We start from the raw sequence: 19,331 nt of genomic DNA on the forward strand, positions 1-19,331 counted from the left end.
GTCAAGAGGTGTATGTCTTGACAGCAACAATATAAATCAAACCAACAATTAAATACAGACTAATTGGTGTACTTTTATCCTAAACCAAATAGAACCCCCCCCCCCCCCCTTACCTTTTCAAATAGAAGTTTTCCTTCTTTCACCTACATCCAGACCAAAAATCCTCCAGATTACAGTCCATCCATCAGGACCCACTTTGGTAGAGTCTCTGAAGTTTTTGCCTCTGGGCTTCTCCTCTCCCTGCCCTCTCTGATTCATGTCCTCCTATCAACCCGACATGTGCTCCGCCGGAGCGAGGCGGGGCCGTACCACCGAGGCTGCTGGAAGGGGGTGAGCTGGAAGTCTGGGACGATCCCCGAACTGTTCCCGGCAGCAGGGGAGGGACCCAAGCTCCTCCCGCCCCCGCCCAACAGCCTGGGCAGAGGCGTCTTTAAGGGGGATCCCATCCCCGACGCAACTTTTTAACAAACTATTTTCCGTTTTAAAATTGACAAAGAACCATGGTTCCCATCATTCTCCCTCGGCCAACTCCCGTTGACCTTTTCCAGAAGAGAGCCTGCCCTTGTTCGTGTTCATAAAAGACGATCTTTCAGCTCTCCGTGGCAAAAAAACCACTCAGCTTTGCCAGAGTGACTCTTTTTCCAGCTGCCGGTTAACCCCCATCCTGAGGTTAAACTGGGGGGGGGGCTGACACTTTCATATGGCATTTCATGGCCAAGGCAGAAACCCACAAACACAACTAGAATGGAACTCCGGACAACAGCGTGCAATGTGTGGCTGTGGTATCGTAAGTGTTCTTTTACAAACAAAACGAGTCTATTTCGTGCACAGTGTCTCTGTTGGTTTTGGAAAACGTCCCGCTGGATCATCCAATAACCCGAAGTAATCTGCTCTTTCTGTGAGAGAGAAAATGATTCATTTAACCAAAATTATACAGAAATCAAAATGACTGACTCATAAGTAAAGCATGAAATATTCCCAGGAAGAAGCAACATCACTACTTGAGTGAAGGGGGTCTGAATTTATAAAAGAAGTGATGAGCAACACTTGAAATGAAAATGTCTTTGTAAACACTGTCACCAGTTTTTTTGTAAACTGGTACAGTAATTCAGAACATCTGCTCCCACCACAGTGAGTGTTTAAAGTTCCGTTTAAATGACCTTTCAGCAGCATTTCTGCCAACAGCACAAAATGGGATTGGAGCGTTTTCAAAAAGTTGCATTTTCCTCTGTTTACACAGAAATGGAGTTGAGGCATTTTCAAAAAGTTCCACTTTAGGAGCTGTTTTCAAAAAGCTGTATTCCCCCCCCCCCCCCCCCCCCCCCCCCCCTTTTTCACAGCAATGGAGCTGAAGCGCATTCAAAAAGTTATATTTTCCTCTGTTTACGTAGAGATGAGGCATTTCAAAAAGTTCCACTTTAGGGGCTATTTTCAAAAAGTTGTGTTTTCTGCTATTTGCACAATGACGCAATCAGACTGTGTTCAAAAAGCTCCTGTTTCCCCCTTTTACATGTATGCTAATAAAAATAATGATGGACATGGAGTCAGAATGTGTTCAAAAAGTTGCATTTTCCCGTTTTCACAGAGATAGAGTGATAGTATGTTGAAAAATGTACTTTTGGTTTTTGATGTTCGAAAAGTCGTGTTTTCCTACTATTACACGGAGATGGAGTCGGTGCATTTTCAAAAATATATGCCTTGCCAATTTTTTTACAGGCTCAGTTGCAGCGTTTCTCTCCATTTAGGAGATGGAGTTGGAGTTTGTTCAAAAAGTTGCGTTTTCCCCCCATCTGGAAAATTCCATCCTTGGAGCAGTTTTCAAAATCTTGCATTTCCAGCGCCGTTGTTGTGTAAACAAAAGTTATCGGTTTTCACTTGAACGTCATGTGAGAAACTCTCTGACCTTGAAGCTGGGATCAGCGTCTCGTGCTGCACAGTCCCAGTTGGAACATTCCCAAAAAAGACAAAACCAAATTAAATGTTGAGCCATCTTGGACAAAACTAAAAAAACAAACAAAAAAAACCCCAAGACGATTATGCTATAATGAGGTAATTGCGGCTATTAAGGAAAGAAAGCAATCTGTCAATGACGGTAAGAGTAATTCTAACTGTAGTAAATGGGTACAAAATAACCTTCAAGCATGCATGACCGCAGTGTTCTGACATGCAGATAAGAAATGACCTGCTTTTTAACTCCTCCATCTACATCAACATACCTGAAAAAAAAAAAAAAAAAAATTGCCAGCCAAAGATCCCAATTAGGAATGACACAAACAGGCAGCCTCCCAACCGAATAGAAGAAATAGCTGTCTCCTGGTGTCAGTGAATAGCTGCAGCGGGACTCAAATTAGACCGGTTGAGTCACCGACGCCCGGCTCACATTAAGTAGGTAACGACTTGAGTAACGTGGCATCATTCCTCCCTGGGTGTTTAGTCAAAAGGTACGTCAGGTTTGTAGATAAACTTAGTCCAAGTCTCACAAACGCAGATATAAATGTGCGTGCTGTGTATTCTCTTGTGTGACAGGTGCTTTCCTTTCTTGTGAAAGTGCCAAAGGCATTGCTCACACACACACACACACACACACACACACACACACACATCTGCATCTTGCCTGTATCCTCTAAAGTGTTCACTAAAGTGTCTCGTTGCGACACCGTAAGCAATTAAAAAGCCATTTAAACACCTGTGGCCGACACTTTATTATAAATAGACAATGTGCTAAAAACCCATCTACTCGTCGGACCGAATGGTCCAGCTGGGATGTGGATTATATACATAGTTGGTACATTTCGGATTAAGACGGGGCGGCGGGGCGATTGGGGTGACCCAACTGTCAACACGCCGACGGCGTGATGCGAACGTATAGCTGGCTTTTTCCATCGGAAACGCCTACTTTTAAAACCTGTTAAATGGTGGAAACTTTAGGGTGAGGGCGACTCTCTGAACTTATAAAAGAGGCCAAACCCATTTTAAACACACCTAACTCCCGCACGCGGGATTTAAAGGGACCATATGGCGGGTATCGCTCTTAAAGGAAAGGAGGGTCACCAATGAGAGGAAGATGAGTTCAGACCTGGGAGGCAAACCAGAGAAGAACAATGTGGCGGACCAAGAGTTCGTTTGTGGGAAGCGAAATAATGCTAAATCTACAAGGAGGAAAATCAGAGTGGTGTACCACAAAGTAGCTCATCGTGGAGGAAGGGGAGGAATTCTGCATGTTAGCATCCCACAGTCCAAAAACATGCATGTGAGATTGATTGGCTTTGTTTTGGAGAACAATAGTTTTTGCTTTAATTGGGTGTAATAATGGTCTGATCCTCCAGGGGGCATACATGATTAGTGCAGTTTTAACCAGACTGCAGGAAAATTACTTAATAATCCACTGAGTTAATTTTCATCAATAGAAGCAGAAGCAGAGACCCATCCAAGATGGCGGCCGCAGAGAAACACCCATGAACTGAATTTATCCAGTCCTGACGCCACAAAACCGTGACTGCATTTAGACTCACGTATCTCACACCAAAGCTGACCTGCTTTGTGGTTTCGCCCCGAGTTGTAAATAATTCACCTTTATTTATAAATGACGACATCCAACGCGCCGCTCCGACTCCCAGACCAGCCTTCCTCTTTATCTAAACACGCTTTTTAACTTCTAATCTTAGACGCCGTGTCACAGAATCCTCATTATGCATTAGACGCGCAGGTCTGCACACGCACAAGCATGCAGAAACAGACATGCGACGATGTCGGGATACGGCATTGGCTTTTACGGCTTTCTCCGAATCGGGACGACGGGCAGTCTGCATGCCAGTGGGGGTTTGACTGACAACTGCTTGGTTTGTCTTTAAGACCGCCGTCACATGAGTTTCAGTCATGACTGACGATCGCTGATAAAGCGCCGGCGTGTGAAAGGGAAGTGGCGGCGGTTTTATATTGGCCTCGTCTGTCTGTCTGTCGGCGTCCGGCTGCCAGAGCTGGCGGTGACGCGACCGTATCGGTGTCCGTCTCCGAGATTGCTTTTCATGATGATGTCACCCACCCGTCCGTCCGTCTGTCCGTCAACCGTCTGATTCGTGTCAGCTCTAAAGAAAACTCTGCGGATCTAAAGCCAGGTTCCTTTTTTGACATTTCATTGTATTTTTGCACCATTTTTGGTTCGGAATTGTTCGGTTTAATCAAGTATCCTGGTAAAGTCAAAAAATTCAAAGGTTATTATGGTACAATTTTACCTGTGTGGCTCATTCAAGACCAAACTGGGCTGCTTGTGGCTCCTGAACTAAAATCTCAGCTCAGTTCTGATGCAAACTTTTTCTGTGGTATTTTAGAGAAACGAACGGCAGCAGGTTCACATCGGGGCAGGTGGCGTCTCTTCTTCCCTCTCTCTATCCATCTGCTTTACTCATGAGGATGCATAGCTGTCAGGATCGCGCGTGTCAATCTGTCGTCAACGGATCTTTGACAGCTTTCACGCAACGTATTCGAAACCTGATAGCAGGTATTTCAACACAGACTCCTTGCGAATGCTTCTGAGTTTTGACAAAGACCAGTTATGTTTTTTGTTTTAGAAGACACCGAATAAAGACGCCGGCTTACGAAATGACAGTAGGACAGACACGGAGACGGTAAGTAAGGCCGCATGGAGACATCTCCGCAGACAGTAGGAGAAAAGCGGCATTAAGGGATGAGGAGGGACTCAGCGGGGTTCCCAGGGCTGGGATTTGAACCTGCTGCTGCAGCTCACAGCGCTGTCAGCAAGAGGTCTAACCAGAAGCATTATGTGATCACGCAGGACTACGTTCCGTCTGCACTTGTCTTTACCATTCAAACGTCTCCTATTCAATAACTCGCACTTGAACCTCATCCCTGGACAAACCGGTCTTCTCGGAGAGGAACTTCATCCGAGCCGAGCTCTCCGGAGCGGCCGTGAAGCTCGACCAGCCCCGAGGTCCCTCATAGTTTTGGTGTACCCAAATTGCAGCCCGCTCGTAAAATGTTCCGCACACAAATCGCTCGGCTTCCATGACTCACTTTCTACCATATGGGCGCCAAGCGCACAGGATGCAACCGCGTTGACATGGAGACGCAATAAACAGATAAACACACCCATTCATCTCCGGACGGAACAATCTGAAGAGGAGAGTTTTTCGAGGGGAAAAAAGCTAAAATGATAATCGGGATCTGACAGCACTTGAGCCGAGTTGAATAATTTGAAAGGAAGGACTCACCAGTCGGCTGATCTTCTTGTTCACTTCATTCTCCCTGTTTAATGCTTTCAATAATCAGCAGTTTTATATTGGAAAAAAAAAAAGGTAAAACTCAAACGGAGAGCGTCTCCCCCGTTACTCCTGAACCTCTCTGTGCCCGTCTCTCTATCTCCGTCTCTCCGTCTGTCTCTATCCAGCTATTCCAGACATGTTTCAACGCTCAGCCCCAGCCAAATATGGGAGGAGGGCGGTAAACAAGGAAGACAGCCTGCGCTGCTACTGGGCCCGCTGCCTTACTGTATGCCACACACACCACCCACACACACACACACACACACACACACACACACACACACACACACACAAGTGTTTTCAATGATTGATGCATTATAGAACTACAAACACACCAAAGTTTTTCCAAAAGTCTTAGAAGTGACATTTACAGCTTTCTGCAATACTTGTTTCTGCCAGGTTCCCTAACCTAAACCCACTCACCCAATGTCACGCTTGCTGTTTTTTTTTTTTTAAAAGGTAGCTTTCCTCGCAGCCGTACGCACACTTTTTGCCCGACCGGCGGCCTCTCCGACTGATCTGACCCTGCTGGTCGACAGCTGTGTTCAGACCGCGGGGCTATTAGTGGAGCAAAGGCAAGCCGACAGACACAAGGTGCACACAGGACCGCATGCCACATTAAAAAAACCTGCACAAACAAACACAATTTTACAGGCGGGCGCAGATCACCGACCGCGCTTACGCCGGGCTAAAAATACCGGCGAACGCGGCGGCTTCAGCACAAAAAGCGAGGGATGCCCAAAGACACAAATCTTTCATTCAGTCCCCCCCCCCCCTTCGACTGGATTTCCAAGGTCGGCGGATCCCCGTTAAAAATGGTGTGGGGATGAGTCAGTGGAGCCCCGAGTGCATTCAGACATCAACACCCGAGGATGAAACATTCGTTTAACGCCCGGACAGATAAACAACTCTGGATTCTTCAAATGATACCTGATGACTGAATAATGTCCACAGAGCTGAAGGGAGTAAAAATAGGCCCTTCTGTCATCCGGCTCATTTTGGTGTATGGACACAAAGCAATGGGAATTTTACACCCAGCGGAATTAGACAGGGATGCTACACATGTCAGTGTGCTTCCAGTTCTGGAATTTGTAGTCGGAGATGAACTTCCACCCAAAAAAAAAAAAAAAAAAAAAAAAAATGGAATAAGATTAAGAACACAAAGCATGAATGAGGACCTTTTTGTATTCTTGAGACCTGTCTTATTGCAGTGTCATAAAACTTGGATGAAATGTGACAACACGGTTTTACACATAATGTGACCACTAACTTTAGTCCTAAACCTGAACAGTAATCCTAAATCCTAATTTGCTAACCATAATTCCTTGTCCCCTAACCCTGACTTTATAGTCTAGACCAGTGTTTCTCAAACTTTTTAAACTGAGTACCACCTCTGAAAAAATTAGGCTTTCCAAGTACCACCATTATGACAAAAGTAAAAAAAAAAAAAAAAAAAAAAAAAAAAACACCCACAGGAAGCAGGTATATTTCTAATAGTCTTGGTCTTTTTGTTTTTGTTTAATTCAGTCAGCCACAGTTAGCAAAGGCAGAACACTCGAACTGTCACACACAAAGGGGCAACTCTCCCTCTCACTTACATCCTCACTCTCTCACTCTCTCTCTCTCTCTCTCTCTCTCTCTCTCTCTCTCTTTCTCTCTCTCTCTCGCACACGCGCGCACTCATGCAGCGTTGTTTGTTGCTAACGCTAGTAATGCCGGTGACGCTTCGGCTACGCTGCTTAATTAGCCACCTGATAGCCCTCGTGTTCGCTTCAGTGTCGTCAACTTCAGTTTCAGCAGGGCTGCTAGTTGTATTCTCCTCCTGTTCTGCACTTCTTTTCCTAATAGCTCCTGTTTGGAGCCACATTTGTAGAGTTTTCGGACCTCTCGTTTCACCTCTGCACGCTCATGACGGTGAAGCTAAGCTAGTTTAATCGTCGATGACTACTACATGACTGAACGTGACCACGTCGCAGTCCAACACATTATATTAGAAGAGAAAAACTGAATGTGAATTGCAGTGGATTTGACGTGTTTTAATTTGAAATTATTATGTATTTTGGTGGTATTATTTGTTTCTGAAAGTTCTGACCCTAGATCCTACCCAATGACCCTGCATGCTCACTCATAACTCCAAACCCTAACCCTAAAACCTGGAGAGTGACCTCCTAACCATCTCCAATAACCCTAATCCCATAACCCCCAACCCCCCTTACAATAACCCTACAACCCTAACCCCTGAACCTAAACCACTTTACCATAACCCCATAACCCTAACCCCATCCCGTTAACCATAACCCTACAACCCCAACCCCAACCTCCTTTACCGTACCCCTATAACCCTAACTCCAGTTACCCTTTACTGTAACCCCATAACGCTGACCCCATAACATAAACCCCTTTACTATTACCCCATAACCCTAACCCCATTCAACTCTACCGGTACCCTACAACCCTAACCCCAGAACCCTAAACATGTAACCTAAATCCCTTGACCATAACCCCAACCCCATAACCTAAACCCCTTTACCGTAACTCTAACCCCACAACCCTAATCCCCTTTACCATAACCCTATAACCCCAACCACAATCTCCTTTATTGTAACCCTATAACCCTAATCCCTAATCCACACTCAAAACCCCATAACCCTAACCCTAACCCTAACCGTGCTTCAACCCCAAATGTGAATTTATCTATTATCTATTCTCTCTTGTGATTGACAGTTTCAGCAAAACCAAATCCACAAATATTTTTGACTCGATTCAAAAGCTGTCAATCTTTTTTGGCAAGAAAATTCCAGCATTTTTCCATTTCCACACTCTTCATTGTAGCATTCTCTGAAGAAAACACGACTAGCTGCATTCCTGTTACGTCCAAAAGTTAGTTTTTTTTCCCTAAAAAGACACCGTGTCCCTGCAAGAGCCCCATGTCCAAATCCAAATCCTCGAATCGGAGCGCCGCAATTAGAGAAATGAACAAACTGGCAGAGAGGTTTTTCTGCTGAGTGCTGAGAACTCTGCCACCCATTCAATTAGGATCAAACTTGCTATCCTGGCGATTCACACTGACCTTTTTCTTTTTTTTTTTTTTTTTTTTTCAACACAGCAATTACTGCAACTCTTCTCTGGGGATGTTCATAAAAATGAAATGGGTCTTTGCGAAGCCATAAAGAAAAATCCCATATATAAAGTGGATGCAGCACGACAATGTCTGCCAAGGACCGACTCAAGCGAGGGCCAATCGCTCCCTCTGTTTGCACAAACATCCACGATTAAGAGTGATGATCATGAGCCCTGTCGTCGCTGAGACAATCTGATGTGTTTCGCTCTGCCAGAGTAATAGGATTGACCAGATTATCCTCTTTTCAGACTCCTCAGTGTTCTTGATAAAGACAATGGGAACGTAATGTATTAGTACTATGAAACTTGAAGGAAAAAAATTCAGGTTTAATGATTTGGCATCATTTATTTGGTATATTTGATCTTTTAGCTACTAGAGTTGTAAAATGAGTCACAGTTCTGGATTTTTTTATTATTCTGAAACGGTTAAAAAGGTTTCTGGAATGTCTCAGAGTTCTAGAGTGTTCCTGAGTTCTAGAATGCCTCAATTTGAGAACGTTTGAGGTATTCTAGAAGCCTTCAGGGTTCTACAATATTTCAGAGTTCTTAAATGTTTCATGGTTCTGGAACCTTCAAAGAATTCTTGACTCTTTGAGTTCTCGTCTCTTCTCTACCAAAAAGTCCTGTTTAATGTTTCCAGAAGTTTTTCTGTTTTCAGTGCACCACAGCTGTAAAAGTTTCAGCTCTTTGTTGAAATGTGTTTTAAAGCAGTGCCGAGAACACGATACAAATTAGACCTTTTAGTGTTTGTTGAGCTTGAAAAGTAATTATGGGCGTTTAGGAATTGTACAGGGTGCCCAAACTTCAAATTCCTCAACGTTCTGGCGCAGGCGGTGAAGGATGGTGGGTTCGGGCGCTCGTGAAAGTCGGGGCTGTTTGTGTTTCATGTTACAGCTCCCCCTGAAGAGGGGAGGGTCGGCCGGTAACAGGGCGACTGACGCCCCCCTATTTCTGCAGCAGCTATTTAAAGGTCTAAGGAGGAGGAGGAGGAGGAGGAAGAGGAGGGTTGGGGCTTTACAACCCGCTCAGGCAGGAACTGAAAAGCAGAGAGACGCTCAGAACGCTTTTCCTGTGAACGTGCGGACGTACCGTGCTCCCCGTTGGTGGTTTCCTCCCAGCGCTGGATAAAGTTCTCGTAGGAGTCCCAGCGAATCAGAGGGTCCTGGGTGTTGTAGTCCACAGAGACGCTGGGTCCGTTCTCCAGGTGGCCCAGACCTGTGGAGCACAGGTTCCGACATGTAACCAGGTTTAAACACAGTTAAGAAGAAGAAGAAGAAGAAGAAAAGATGTTACCTTTAATTTTTTCTGGTCCGTACGAGAAGACAAACTCCACCTTTCCATATTCTGGGAATCTGTCATCTGTACAAAGACACACAATATCCTATATCTGAATCTGGTTGAAGAACTGTAGAGTTTCTATTCCACACTATACTGAGTCCAGAAACAGTATCTAATCTTTCCATTTGAGCCCAGATTTGACATTTCCACATCAAAGTCCTGGTTTTTATACTCCCACTGGTGTATCCTGTTGTTTGAATGGGCTGATATAACAGTGTGAATGTGCTCTGCTCGCCACCAGAGGACCCTGTTTGCTATAAAACTATAGAGAAGAACAGCACAAGTTGATGAATCTCTGCGTTCATGAGGACTGGTGAACTTTCACCACCTTATTGAACTGGACATACAACATTAACTATGTGTGTTATTGAGAAAATCAGTCACCTTTAAAGGTCTCGTCCAGCTCACTCTTCCCGAAAACCACCCCGAGGTCGTGGATGGCACACGTGTGGAACTGTACCCTGAAGATTTGGTCTCTGGTCGGGTTCCTGTACCGCTTGTGGTAACACTTCAGCTACATGGCGAGCAGGGAAAGGAGTGAGAAGCAGCAACAGCTGGATACATTTGGTTTAAATTAAAAGGCAAACGGGAAACATCCTCACCAAGATGTCTCCTTTGAGGAGCAGCCCGGGTTCGATGGTGATGCAGATACTGGTGTTGCTGTCGCCTTGCACATTGCTGTTGTAGAAGAAGACAGTCGTGAAAATCCAAGAGGGGATTAGCATTCAAACACACTGAACTTGGAATCAAACTGCTCATACTATATTCCAGATGTGTAGACTGGTTGCATTGCCTGGTAGATCTTCAGGAAAGGCCGGCAGCCTGGAAAAAGACAAGGGGTGATATGAGGAACTTGAATGTAAGACGGCTGGGAGTCTAGTGTTTTTGGACGCCGCTCACCTCCTTTGGATTCGAAATTGGGTATGCCGTGCATGATGACGTGGTGCAGGAAGAGGGGCTTGTTGTTGATCTTTATGTGTCCGGACAGAAGGCCGTTGAAGTATCTGACGTATCTGCAGACGAAGAAAAAGACGAAATGAACGACAGTTTGACCACAATCCTGTGTGTGTTTGTTTCACAGTTTTGCTCCGATTGAAGCATCTCTGGCACCAGAAAAAAGGTCAGGAAACATCCCTGGCGTTCGGTCGTATCCTCGGTGAAAACTCAACGGGAAGCCAGAGCGCCGACACCTTCCGTCTGGATCAGACACCAAAATCCTCTCCAGCCTGCGAGGTTCACACCGCCAAACCCCCCCCCCCGACCGTGACAATAAAACAGTCTTGAAATGTCAGAGTGAATTGGTTGTGTACAGAGGCCAGCGGGCAGGTGGGGGTGGGGTGGGGTGGGGGCTTGCCGAGCCAGCGTGGTGTAGTTGTTAACGATGATAATGATGATGGTGCCAAACGTGACCTTGACTGTGCGATCGCAGCGGGCTCGCACACAGCGCACGGACACCCCCCCCCCCTTCGCTCTGCTGTCAGTGGCCAGATGGTTTTGCACTTTGTGAAATTCAATTAGACGGAGCCGGGGGTGCCGTGTTAGCAGCAGCAGAGGGGAGGTGGGGCCCTGTAGGAGCAGTTGCGTGCGTGTGATATACATTTATTAAAACATTATCCAACGTTAAAGGCTCCGGATAAGGAGGTGTCACCATGCGGCCTTTTAATCTCTGTGGCCTGCTGATGCCTTGCTTCTTGTGACTGTCTTGTTAATTCGACATTCTCGGTGAGGTTTTTCTGTTTTAATCCTGTTGCAAGACAACTAAAATCCTATACAACAATTGCATTGTTGCATGTTTTGCCCCAAAAAGATGTTTTTTAAAGATGCCGAAGAAATGAGGTTGTTAATAAATACAGTCAGATATTGAGTTCATGTATCTTGAAAACAGAAATTTCACTGCTGACAGAAAAAAATCATCAGATTTTGTCTTAATTGGCCAAAAAAACTGGATTAAATCTCCAAAACAATGCAAACAGTTGAATTTAAAGTCGATGTTTATGATGTATAGATGCCCTTAAAAAGTTGCTGTTTGTGTTTTTCTTGTAAATGTCAATGTTTCTCTGATAGAACGGTCGGAAAACGAATTACTGAAAGGTACTTAAACTTTAATGTGTCACACTTCAGCAGTCTCAAAGCAGTGTTGCACATTTCAAGTGAAAATGTATTGATTTTGTATTCCTGTTTCAGAAAAGTTTCGCATTTACATGGCAACGTTTTGACGTTAGTTTACACTGAAATGGCAGAAACGTTGGAAACGATGTAGCCAGTAGATGGAGCCACGACTGAGCATGAGAAGAACTATTTATTAGGGTCAAGGTGCACAGTAGCAGCATTTCAAAAAGTTGTGCGTTGAGTTTCTCCCAGCACCATTGTCGTGTAAACAGGCCCCCAAAACGCGATGAAAGTTTTCCATTTGGACTTAAAAACATTGTTGTATAAACAGGGTCTCCCAAACAAATTAGCAGAATTTGATTCCTCGGTTTTCACGACGGCGGCAGACAAAGACTCATCTCCTCCTGATGTTAATGTCACACATTCCAGACCATAATACCGGCGGACTCCAGGGGCAGAGATAATTATATCCGAAGCAGGAAATAGCAGCGGTGGCAGAGGGCAAGCCTATAGACCTGTTAAAGAATGGTCGGCTTCCTAATTCACCCGCTGAAATGAAGTGGTGTTAAGTCCCCTGATGTTCCTGTGGTTTATTCCCTGTAACCTTTTCCCTCCTCATCCTTTCTGGGAAGTTCAGATCAGGACCCGCCCCCCCTCCATCCTCTCCTCAGGTGCAGACAGTGACGGGTCAGGCCTTTTAGCAGTACACCGTCTAATAATACGGTGTGAGGAGATTTATGACCCGAAGTAATGAATTGCTTAAATACCTCCTGGATCTGTTAGACCAGCTTCTGGCTTGGAATCTACTTCACTGTTTTGCTTTCTGTCCAATCGTGGGGACGTTATCTAAAGCTTCGGGCTAAAAATGGAGACAAATTAGAGGAAAATATGCTCTGATATGCCGAAAAGACAAGAATGAAGCCTCCCATGAGAGCCCAGTGGAAACCTTCAGACAGACAAAATAGATCGCTTCTCCATGTTCAAATTGCTACTACTGGTGATAGAAAGAGAAGTATTTCCTGTGTAGATTAGTTCCTAAACTCAACAAGAGAACTTCAGAGTATAAAGATGAGTATAGTATCACATAAAATAGATTCCTTTTCCCAACGTAGCTTTGTGTTTCTGCATGTATACCCAAAGAAAACCCATTTTTTTGAGTAAACTGGAGAAAAACTCCATGTTAAATGTAATAAAAAAAAACCATTAAAACAAGACTCTTGTTCAACAGAATGTCTGGAAACTACTTGAACAACATGTAAACATATCAAATCTGACAAACTAATGAGTTTAAAGCAATAAAAAAACATCACATCAGAAATCAGGGATTCTAATGGATTGAGAGCCTGAATTGTTTCATACCTGGTGGTCAAAGGACAGAAATACTCTCAATACTCTCCAGCATCATCATGTTTTCATGACATCGTCCAAAGAGAAATAGCTTCTATCCTTCAGTATTTGAAGTTTTTTTAATTTGATCGTATTTTTACATGATCTGGAGCATTAATAAAGGCTGTGTGATGCATTGGTGGTGTCATTTCAAAAAGGAAAGTGTCAACGTTATCTTGGATGGATGGATAGATAGACGGTTGGTTGGTTGCTTGTTGGTTGACTGGTTGGTTGGTCAATTGGTTGGGTGGTCGGTGGGATGGTCAGTCTGTCGGATGGTCATTCAAATCGTCAGTTGCTGGGATGGTGGGCCGGCTGGTCTGTCAGTCAGTTGGTTGAATGGCTGGTCGATCGGTTGTTTGGATAAATGGCTGGAAGGACAGTCATTTGGTTGCTTGTTGATTGACTGGTTTGTTGCATGGTCAGTCAGATGGTCTATCAGTTGGATGGTTCACTGATTGGTCAGCTGGATTCATGGCCAGATGGACAGTTGGTTGGTTGCTTGTTGGTTGGTTTAATGGTTGATCTGTCAAATGGTCAGTCCGTCAGATGATCCGTTGGTTGGTCTGTTGGCCTGTCAGATGGATGTATGGACATTTGGCTGGTTGCTTGTTTGTTGATTGGCTTGTTGGTGGTTGGTGGGTCGGTTAGTCAGATAGTCAGTCAGATGGTCAGTCGATGGACAGTTGATTGGTTGCTCGTTTGTTGATCTCTTGGTTGCATAGTCGGTTGGTCAGCTGATCGGTTGTAATGTCAGCTGTTTGGACGGTCAGTTATTTTGATGACTGGATGGCTGAATGGACAGTTGTTGGTTGCTTGTTGGTTGATTAGTTTGTTGCATGATTGGTCGGTCAGTCAGATGGCCGGTTGTATGGATGGATAGACAATTGGTCGATCACACAGCTGCATGTAACCTTTCAGGAAAAGTGTTCATAATGCCTGCCCAGAGTCATAAGTCTTGAAGACGTTTGATGGAATTCAGATGGCTAAATGAGGTTCTGAGACATTTTGTGTTGATGTGATGAACCATCCCAGGTGAGCCCTCACCTGGTCTGTGACGGCTGTCCCACTGGAAGTGCTTTGTCCTCGTAGAAGCGTCTCATGGCGAACCGGTCCAGCGCCTGATCAGCACTGCTTAACACAAAATCACACGGTTGTCATTTGTTTTGTGAGTGTTCAGCAGATTAAAAAAGATCAACAACAGAAGCCTTTGTTTTGGAAAACCCTGCAGCGTGAGAGCTTTTTTGAAAGGACTCGCAAGTCATCTTGGCTTCATCCCTCCTATTAACATCTGGTTGCATTGAAAAAACAGTTACTTCCCACCAAGCCAGAAAAAACAAGCCCGTGTTTAATTTTCAAGGCTTTGATGGATTGTTGCTCCTGTCCTCAGAAAACCTCCAGGGGAGGAATATTTGACAGAAAAAAAAGCACTCTCACTGCAGTTTCTCAACACTGACAGACTTTTTGTTGATGGAAACATGATCGATACCTTGCCGATATGTTGCTGTAGTGCATGTACGCAGCCACCACCACCCCGGTTCGACCTCGGTTCCCCTGCAACACAGAAGCAATGACAGATATTTGTGGCCGTGATCATGAAACGGCTCATCATGTTTCCTCCCACAGTGGAAAAATATGCATTTGAGGCTAATTGTTGATGCAACTGTGAATTTAGATGAATGCGTAACTTGTGGGATGAGCATCCCACGACCTTGGATGAAGAAGTGTCTGGACACAAATACCATGGCTTGCACTCAAAAAAAAAAAAAGAAAACATTTTTTTTATTGCAACTGTGCAGAAATAAAACAATGATTAAAAAAAATAGCCTACCGAGCCTACCAACAAACACAAACATAATAAATAAATAAATAAATAAATAAATAAATAAATAAATAAATAAATAAATAAACAATTTTGATTGTTCTTAAGCAGCATAGCCATGGCAAATTAGCAAAACAAATAAACAAAAAAATGTAAATAAATATCCATTTAATTTACCTGTGATTCACCAGAAAATTAATGTACATTGTTAATTTGCAGAAATTTTTTGTAAAAACATAAATAATCTTAATATAAGAAAAATAAATAAAAAATAAATAAATAAACAAATATTTCTCACAAATTAAATATTTGGGGGGGAAAAACAAAACAATAGCCAGAAAAAAGAAATCCATTTAATTTAACTGTAATTCACCACTAAAATAAATACAAACCTGGATAAAAAAGTAAAAATAATCCTGGTAAAAATAGGAAAGAATCATATTTATTCAATATTACTGCTACTTCTAATCAGAATGAGAATAAGAATAATACACACAATTTAAAACATTTAATAGAAATAAGGTAAGTTTCCTGCATTCTGTTTCTTTCTTCATTCTTTGAATGACCTTGTTATGCAGCACCACCACGTTGCGGGGGTCTCCGTTGAGCCAGGTGTCGATGGCCTTGCACATGCTGCAGATCTTGTCCAGCGCTGGAGCGTGGTGGTCCGGCCAGCCGAACTCGAAGACCTGGGAACATTTATTCAAGCCTCGCTTTGAGTCTTTGAAACCCATCAAGAACACAGATTTATGTCAAAATTTTTACCTTGTGATTCAGTTTCGATAAGTCGTTCCTCTGTTCGCTCAAGTTCAGCACCTGAGAAGACAAACCGATCGAAGCGTGACTGCTCTGAGAGGACCTGCCGGGTCTGGCAGCCCGTCAGGGTCCGTCCCTCACCAGGTAGTGCTCGCCGTGTTTGGAGCGCAGCATGGTCGCCACCTCCTTGAGGTTGGCGTTGTAGCTGCGCTCCTCGGCGCCGGCAGGGAACGAGACGGAGATGATCCTCTCCGTGATGTAGACCAGGTCCACCTCGTAGCTCTCCTCCATGGCCGGGACCACGCTCTGACTCCTGGAGGGGCACAAAGGGGAAGACTGTAGTCTGGCAAAAGAACATAGAGAACTTTGGACCATCGGAACGTCTACGATATTTTCCTGCCGCTGGCCCAAAGCAGAAGACGTACAGTCTCTAGTATCTTAGATCTTGTCAGGCACTCATCGGTGGATTCCGGACACCGACATGTGAGGTCCAGGCTCCAAACACAAGTGGAGCTTTCTGATTTATTCCAAGGACTAACAGCAAAAGTTCATCGAAAACATCCACTTGATGGAAATATAAACTCGTGCCGCTGGTATTTCGTGGAAAGGAGCAGATTTACAGCGCTTCTCCACTTTGTTGACTTGACCCCTTCGGAAATTACGCAACTCGCTCCTCCTGCCAAACAGCGTTCGGGTTTATTGAGTGTTCGGCATACAGTAAATCCGGCAGGGCAGTCGGCTTTTGTCGAGTGATTAAACTTTGAAAAAAAACGACTCTCCAGTCGCAGTTTGAAGAAATGAATTATTACTGAATCTTTCTCCTGGTGGAATCGGTGGATTTTTCAGGCGACTTACCGGGACTGCTTTCGCCTTATCTCCACGCTCTTGCAGGATCTTGTCGATCCCTGGCGAACACACACACACACACACACACACACACACACACACACACACACACAAGGGTGGGAGAGAAAATAACTCATAAGCAAAGGTCAAAGCCTGATGATGTTACTGGATTGCAATTTTGACGGAGCTGATCTGAAGAGAATGTCAATGAAGTGAAGAGGAAGAGAGGACGAGAGAGATGAGACAAAGAGAGAGTCTTGACTTTGTTCCGTCAAGGCTTTGACTTGGATTATTTCTAGCACGAGAGGGAACGTTGAGGAATCGCTGCATAATAGTACATGCTACAGTCAGTTGGCCACAGCGAGAAGATGTCAGGAAAGATGGAGGCATCCGACGAAACGACGGTACAACAGCGTATCGTCACTGGTAATGTTGGCAAGGCTCGTCTGTAATCAAGGTTAAACGCACATCTCTAGCAGATGAGGCTAATCCCCCACCCCCCTCCTGAAAAAAAAAAACAGAAACCGAGAGCCTGACAGGAAGCAGATGCCAGGCGGCCAGCGGACGGCGGTGTTAGCAAAGTGAAACAGCATGTTCGCGGTTCGGAGGGCGTTGCGCCGCTATGTTTCGCATCGCGGTGGCAATCTGCCGGCCCGTAGCGCCGCCGACGCATAAATGAAAGTCAATCAGCAGGTGAACAGGCGGGTATCCCAGCGCCGAGGTTCATTTACAGAGAAATATATACAACCGGACGCAGCGGTCGACTCTTCACTTCTGTGAACAGGAGACAAAAAATATGAAGTTCTCTATGTATAGCTCTCAGTTTTGTCTTTTTAGCTATTTAAGATTTAAGGTAAAGGTAAAAACTAGTAATGAAAAAATCCAATAATTTCCAATAATTAGCTTTTGTAGGAACATAAAAACAGACGAAAGCAGTGAATTTGAGCAATCCATCTCTGTTTATGTCCATTAAATATGTAAATTGAGTCAATTCCTGATTGTATTCATGTCAATTCAGACCCTCACTTTTGTTTATCAGACACCAATTTTTGAGAAAACTACTCAAACTGGTCGATTCCGACGTGAAATATTGTGTATTTCTTGAAAAAACAACATGCTGAAGCATATAAAAGCAACATATCTAGCATATCTATATATATATGCATATGTATGTGGATGTATTTAAGCATATATACTGTATTTACATACATATTTATGTCAATATGTGTAAAGAATTGCATGTTTGACAACATATTTATGTTGCTTAATATGTGAAAAGCACATTAAATGATCTTATCCATTTGGAAATATGAAGAGCATGCTTGTGTCAAAGGCAGATAAAATATAAAAAATAAAATATTTAAATATTTGTGTTTTTTTTAAATGTTTTTAATTGATTAAAAAAAGTTATTTCTTTAAAAAAAAAGAGATTTTGGATTGCGAAAATGATCAGAATCAAACCTTATTTTTCAGTTTCTGTCATTACCTTGAACTGAAAAACTTCAATGAATGTAATATTAGCAGAAGAATTGAGACTGCAAATCACAGGACAGTGACTTTCATCCGGTCGGTACGCGGTGTTGATTGGCTGGAGCTGGTGGGCGTGGCCTACCTTGCCCAGCAGGTAACCTGCGCTCCACCTCCAGGACGAGCGCAGGTGGGCGAGGTGCCTCCGCACGGAGCTGCCCAGAGGCATGATGGGAGAATCCCCGCTATTCCGACAGAGTCGAGACGAGACGAATCTCCATGCTCGCAGAAAGGAACGATGCTCCGAACTGATGATCACGATGCGTCTTCCCTCCCTTTCTTTCCCTCCCTCCTCCCTCCCTGTTCTCCACATCCACTCCTCCCTCGCTCTCATTATCTCTCATTATTCCTGACTTCCCCTTCTCCACTCCCTTTCTTTTTTTTCCCATGCCTTCTGTGGCTTCGGGATGATTGTCCACATATTTCCTCCATGCTTCTGAGAGCCAAGAAGTGATTAGAAATCCAAAAAAAAAAATGGCCGCGATGGACCATCAATGCTTTGACAAAAGGCTATAAATGAGAGATCTGGATCAGGGATGGTATAACGATGTTCATGAGGGGCGTCACGACTGCAGCAGCTGTGAGATTCAACCCTCTGCCCTGCTCTGAGTTTAGTCCGATGACTAACATGTTCAAAACACTGGTGTTTATGTGTGAATTTCCAGTGAAACGAACGCGAAACGCCCCCGACGTCATTCACCCAGAGACGCTGTGATCCAAACAGATGGCTCAAGCTTTGATTAAGGATAATACAGTGAATTTTAAAATGAAACAATCCACCTGAAACTCATTTAAATTAGTTTGGAGGCCGGTTTTGGTCCACGGGCCTTATGTTTGGCACTGCTCTAACATGACCGTGTGTTTTTAATGTGTTCAAAACTCCTGTTTATGTGTGAATTTAAACATTCCAGTACTTAATTTATTCAGATTTGCTGCAATCCCAACACACAACTTCCAGATCAGCCTCCATTTCACTTATTTAAGGAAATTAATTGAATTTATTCAGCCATACAAACTGTAATTACAGCTTCAAAAGGCTCTAAATACACAAAATATGCATCGATAGTGTTGTGAATTTCCCTTTAAGACTCTTTAGCTAATATCAGATTGAATTATCTGCCATAAACTGAATACATCCACTGCATTAC

At 44.0% G+C, this 19,331-nt stretch overlaps 1 protein-coding gene across 3 annotated transcripts in view; it reads right to left on the reverse strand.

The window, feature by feature from the left end:
- LOC115384214 (tensin-like) overlaps positions 1 to 19,331 on the reverse strand; it is a 69,701-nt gene that overhangs the window by 15,011 nt on the left and 35,359 nt on the right. Inside the window, exons 1-13 of one of the 3 annotated variants that reach the window (XM_030086525.1) lie at positions 18,269 to 18,415; positions 16,666 to 16,715; positions 15,952 to 16,123; positions 15,820 to 15,870; positions 15,621 to 15,743; positions 14,722 to 14,786; positions 14,280 to 14,366; positions 10,638 to 10,750; positions 10,499 to 10,559; positions 10,340 to 10,415; positions 10,122 to 10,251; positions 9,693 to 9,758; positions 9,489 to 9,614 (exon numbers count right to left, since the gene is read on the reverse strand). In XM_030086525.1, coding sequence (XP_029942385.1) covers positions 9,489 to 9,614; positions 9,693 to 9,758; positions 10,122 to 10,251; positions 10,340 to 10,415; positions 10,499 to 10,559; positions 10,638 to 10,750; positions 14,280 to 14,366; positions 14,722 to 14,786; positions 15,621 to 15,743; positions 15,820 to 15,870; positions 15,952 to 16,123; positions 16,666 to 16,715; positions 18,269 to 18,352 — 1,204 coding nt within the window. In that variant the 5' untranslated portion in view covers positions 18,353 to 18,415. Of the gene's footprint in view, positions 1 to 9,488; positions 9,615 to 9,692; positions 9,759 to 10,121; positions 10,252 to 10,339; positions 10,416 to 10,498; positions 10,560 to 10,637; positions 10,751 to 14,279; positions 14,367 to 14,721; positions 14,787 to 15,620; positions 15,744 to 15,819; positions 15,871 to 15,951; positions 16,124 to 16,665; positions 16,716 to 18,268; positions 18,416 to 19,331 lie in introns of those variants that run through there. The other 2 variants (XM_030086524.1, XM_030086526.1) reach the window with 2 other exon arrangements.

This window comes from Salarias fasciatus (genome assembly GCF_902148845.1).
Source record: "Salarias fasciatus chromosome 23 unlocalized genomic scaffold, fSalaFa1.1 super_scaffold_20, whole genome shotgun sequence".
Classification (NCBI taxonomy): domain Eukaryota; kingdom Metazoa; phylum Chordata; class Actinopteri; order Blenniiformes; family Blenniidae; genus Salarias; species Salarias fasciatus.